Below are 4,538 nucleotides of genomic sequence, written 5' to 3'. Positions count from 1 at the left end.
AAAATTACGATTTTGCCCCTACACTCCAAAAATCACCAGAATTAAACTTTTTCACTTCCTATCATTAAATTATACTCCAAATAGTTAATCTTGGTCAAAAATTTCACTCCATGATCAAATTATTATCTTAGGTGGCAAAATGACGATTTTGCCCTTGAATATCAAAATTTCTAATTTTACCCCAAATGAACCCTCGAACTCCGAACAATCATTTTTAGTCATTCCTGGACTATAAAATATTAAATTTCATCCTACAATTCCTATTTGAACTAGTTCGAGGTTAAATCAATTTAAGTGTACCGTTAGGTACAATATCGAGTTTCGTCTATTCTTAGGTGCTTGTCTAGCGTAATAACATGCTACTCAATGCATGTATGTCATGACATGTATTTATAGGGTCGGGTTTTACATGATAACCGTATAATTTATTTGCCTTAAGAGCAAGCAACACATGAGTATTTCATTAGATTGAAAAAACTTTTGGTTTTTTAGTGAATGATCATATTAATTTCAATAATTTCTCGCATCATTATTGATCCAAGATGGTTTAACTAGTCATACCAAACTTTAAAACCATTAGTAAACTTCTAGTTTACTATAGGTGTCAATTATTCTAATATTTGTAAAGTAAAATCCATAGAATAGAACGAGTAATTTTTTTTTTCAACACACACTTCTTACTCGAAACAATAGATGTAATATAGAGGTATTAATTGTTTCTTTCATTTGTTGTCTTAATGTGATATTCATTCAGATGAATATATTTAAAACTTAATAAATTTCTTTGAGACATTGAAAATAATATATCCTCTATTATAAACTTTGCTCCTTAAGGTAGTAAAATATTGGCTCTTTCGGAGCCTTCAATTAATCTTGTTCTACTAAATATTGCATTGATATTGGTTTTTCCCGTTATCAAGTGGGAAAATATTTTTTGTCTTTTAATATAGTGTATGTTGTAGCAATGTCTACCAGGCATATATTTACATCATAGATCTTGGATCCAACAAGATGAATATCCATATTTTTCTTCAATAAAAAAAAAAGATATATACAATGAGAAACTTACAAGTTAACATTAAAAAAACATTAAATACATAATTAAAACATATAATAAGAACATATTAAAGTATCTTCATAATATAGTTTTTTTTCTTTTTTTTATAATATAGTTATACTAAAATATATCAATTACTAATAAGCTTATTTTCATATATTTTCATTACCAATTAAATGACGAATTCTTTTTCAGGACAAGAAAATTAACAATGGATATTTTTATTACCAATCATATAATCAATTCCTTTTTCAAGGTGGACAAACATCTTAATGTGCTACATCAACTTGACCATGGTTAAAATCATCACAAGAAGTTTTAGGTTTCAATGATGTTTGATAAAATTCAAGATGTATAACAGGTATATGACCAATGATCTTTCATGTCACATCAATGATAATACATTTTTCATATTCTTTTTATTTTTTTCTTTTCATTATTCATCAACTTCTGGTGGATTGAAAGTATTCATCCACTTTTGGTAAGTTACAAGTATCCATCCACTTTTGGTGGGTGATCCATTTCTGGTAAATTATCCATTTTTAGTGGGTTAGTGGGTTAAGGGATCCATCTACTTTTAATGAAAAAAATTATCCATCCACTTCTGGTGGTTAAATTATTCTTAAATTTTGATGGTAAAATTATCTATCTGCTTCTAGTGGTGAAATTATTCTTAGAATTAAAATAGCGATAGTGTAAATTATTATAACGATTATAATGATGTTGCATTCACTTTAAGAAATGGATGGATTTATTACTATGACCATAATTTTCAAATGATGTTGCATTCACTTCAAGGAATGGACAGATTTATAATTTTTTATTATTAACTCATTTGTCGCATTCACTTCAGGGAATGAACATTCATGATTTTACATTAATAGCTATATAATAGCAAATTCCCTTTTCAATCAAGGGATAAAATATAATATGATAGCAAAATTCATATTAAGGTTGATTTTTATGAAATGAATATACTAAAGAGATATCAAAGTCACTTGATTTGTTACAACAACAAATTAAACACCAACCATTGAAATCCTTTATAGCTTGGAAATGATGGAAACAAAATAATACCAAAACTAGAGAGATTAGAGAATCGTGCTGATAATGTGTCATGAAATAAATCTTAAAAGAGCAATTATAAGAGAAAAATAAGAGAAAGTATTTAGAGGAAAAAAGTTTGAAGTGTGTATTTACATATGAAGTGAATGACTTATTTATAGGCAAATAATCCCTTATTTTGATAGAATTTACAAATAAATATAATACTAAGGGATTAGATAGAATAAATCATAATATTGATCTAATCTAATTTACATCCAAATCTAGATATAGATAATCTAAATAGATATTCATAAAAATAATCATAACAAAATAAAATTTATATAATACGATTATTAGCCTGATAATACATTTGATTTTGCATGGGAAGAGTAACAACATTAATAAGGGTACAGGGTATCTATACTATATATAAAAAGGAGTAAGCTTGTTTCTACAGCTGTATAAGGTATGACCTTAACTTATAACAAATAAATAATCAAAAGCTAAGTTCACTGCCATCTCCATGTAGTTTTGTCTGTAACACTTCTGAACAGATTTGCCCCATCATTTGGTAGAATGACATGAGGCTAGATACATGTTCTGTTGACATCTTTCCCATCAACCTTTTTGCTACAACTTCTTTCCCTTTGATTGATTTCATTTTATCAAAGTAGGAAGATGAATTCCTCACTGTTGCACCTACTTCCATTAGCCTAACCTCTTCTTGGAAAGTCAAAGTTGCATTGGACATTTCGGACTGCAAATAATAGATAAAAAAGAAAGAAAAAAAAACTCCATCAGCTAATTCATCAATTGATCTTTGTAAGCAACAAAAGGTTTATTGAATTTGTTTCTTGTGGCACCTTAAGAAATTTAGCCTCATCTAGCACTGTAAATTGTTTTGATGGACGAAGTGAGAACTTCGAGCAATTATTTTCCTCTTCTTCATTTCTTGATTGAGCTGTACTGGTTTTGAAAAGCTTCTTCTGATATGCAATAGCTGCTCCCACAAATTCCTGAAGAGGTCGTTTCATAAAATTAAGTTTATACATTTCTCCATATCTTCAGTGTCTGATCATGAGAAAATTTATATCATATTACCTTATAAGCAGTTGCACAGCCTGGATAATCAAATTCTTCTGAACCCGGAAGTCGCATTCGCTCGGGATGAAACTGTAGACCGATCAGAAACTTACCTTCCTGAGGATTATATGCTTCTGGGTCATAGAATCCCTCAATCAAACCATCAGGTGCAAAAGCCATAGGGACAAAGCGTCTAGCCAATTGTTTAACTCCTTGATGATGATAACTATTCACAAAAATCTCCATAGTTTTCTTGTTCATCGATTTCTTAAACCAATGATAAAGTGGGGTATTTTCCACCAACTTTATCACATGCCGATGTCCGTCATAGTTGTCATAGTTCATGTGGCTAACACTTTGAACTTCAGGAAATTTCTGAGGCAGCTCTTTCCCTATATCTTGATAGAGGGTTCCCCCACATGCCACATTTAAAATCTGTGAACCCCTGCAAATTCCAAAATATGGTATATTCCTTTCAAGGCAAAGCTTTGCAAGTTTTAGTTCAATAGAGTCTTTTTCTTTGTCAATGGCAGTGTCACCAGCATGCATTTTCTTGATTTCTTCTAACTCTTCCGCTGAAAGGCTAGATGTTTCGGTTTCATATAGAGAAGGGTCAATGTCCTCTCCTTCACATAGAAGAACTCCATGGAACGGCTTGAAGCTATCTAACAAGTTATCAAGCCCTGAAACTCGTGGAACAATGACAGGAACTGCTCCATATCCTACTATTAGATCAAGATGATATTCACCTGTGCAAAAAGAAAGCAGTGTTCTCATGTTGTTAGTTAACATAGCCTCAGGAAACTGGAATCAAAATGAAAATTCAGAGCTGGAGAACATTACCGATGAAATCAACAAACTTGTTCTTGCGAACAGTTCTTCTAGAGACTATTAGAACGCGAGGAGGGAGACTAGCCATGACGGGGACGAAGAGAAAATGCTAATCTTTCAAGGATAGCTAGATAGATTGAAAATTATATGAAAGTGCTTGGCAATAATTGTTTCCTCTCCTATTTATAGACTATGCAACCCGAATGGAAATCCCCTGCCCCTAGTTAGTGCCCCATTGGTGCCCCTTCTTTAATTTAATGCCAAGTGCCTTTTAAGTTCTAGTTGAATGATAAAAGCTAGGTAACGGTGTTAAACCTTGAAGGTACTAGGTTAGCTAATAGTGTTATAAAACTCTCACCGCTTGTTGCTGTACTTTTGGAATACCTCGAGCTGGCCAACGAGACACTGCTTTTACAATCGGGAAACTCCTTTTCCACGACAACATTGTTGCTTAGAGAAAACAAAGAAGGATCGAATTATTGGAAAAGATAATCTAGATTTGGTCGTTTATAGCACTAGG

The 4,538-nt window shown here is 31.7% G+C and overlaps 1 protein-coding gene across 1 annotated transcript; it reads right to left on the bottom strand.

Annotated features, from left to right (window-relative positions):
- Positions 2,495 to 4,538, bottom strand: LOC18602002 (putative glutamine amidotransferase-like protein RP404). Its single transcript, XM_018118873.1, has 4 exons — positions 4,031 to 4,538; positions 3,206 to 3,936; positions 2,968 to 3,120; positions 2,495 to 2,861 (listed from the first exon to the last, which is right to left on the bottom strand). Exons 1-4 carry the CDS (start codon positions 4,104 to 4,106, stop codon positions 2,601 to 2,603), a joined length of 1,221 nt encoding a protein of 406 aa, XP_017974362.1. The 5' UTR covers positions 4,107 to 4,538; the 3' UTR covers positions 2,495 to 2,600.

This window comes from Theobroma cacao, chromosome 4, assembly GCF_000208745.1.
Source record: "Theobroma cacao cultivar B97-61/B2 chromosome 4, Criollo_cocoa_genome_V2, whole genome shotgun sequence".
NCBI lineage: Eukaryota > Viridiplantae > Streptophyta > Magnoliopsida > Malvales > Malvaceae > Theobroma > Theobroma cacao.
The sequence above is the reverse complement of the archived record's forward strand: the minus strand, read 5'-3'. Positions and strand labels throughout refer to the sequence as shown.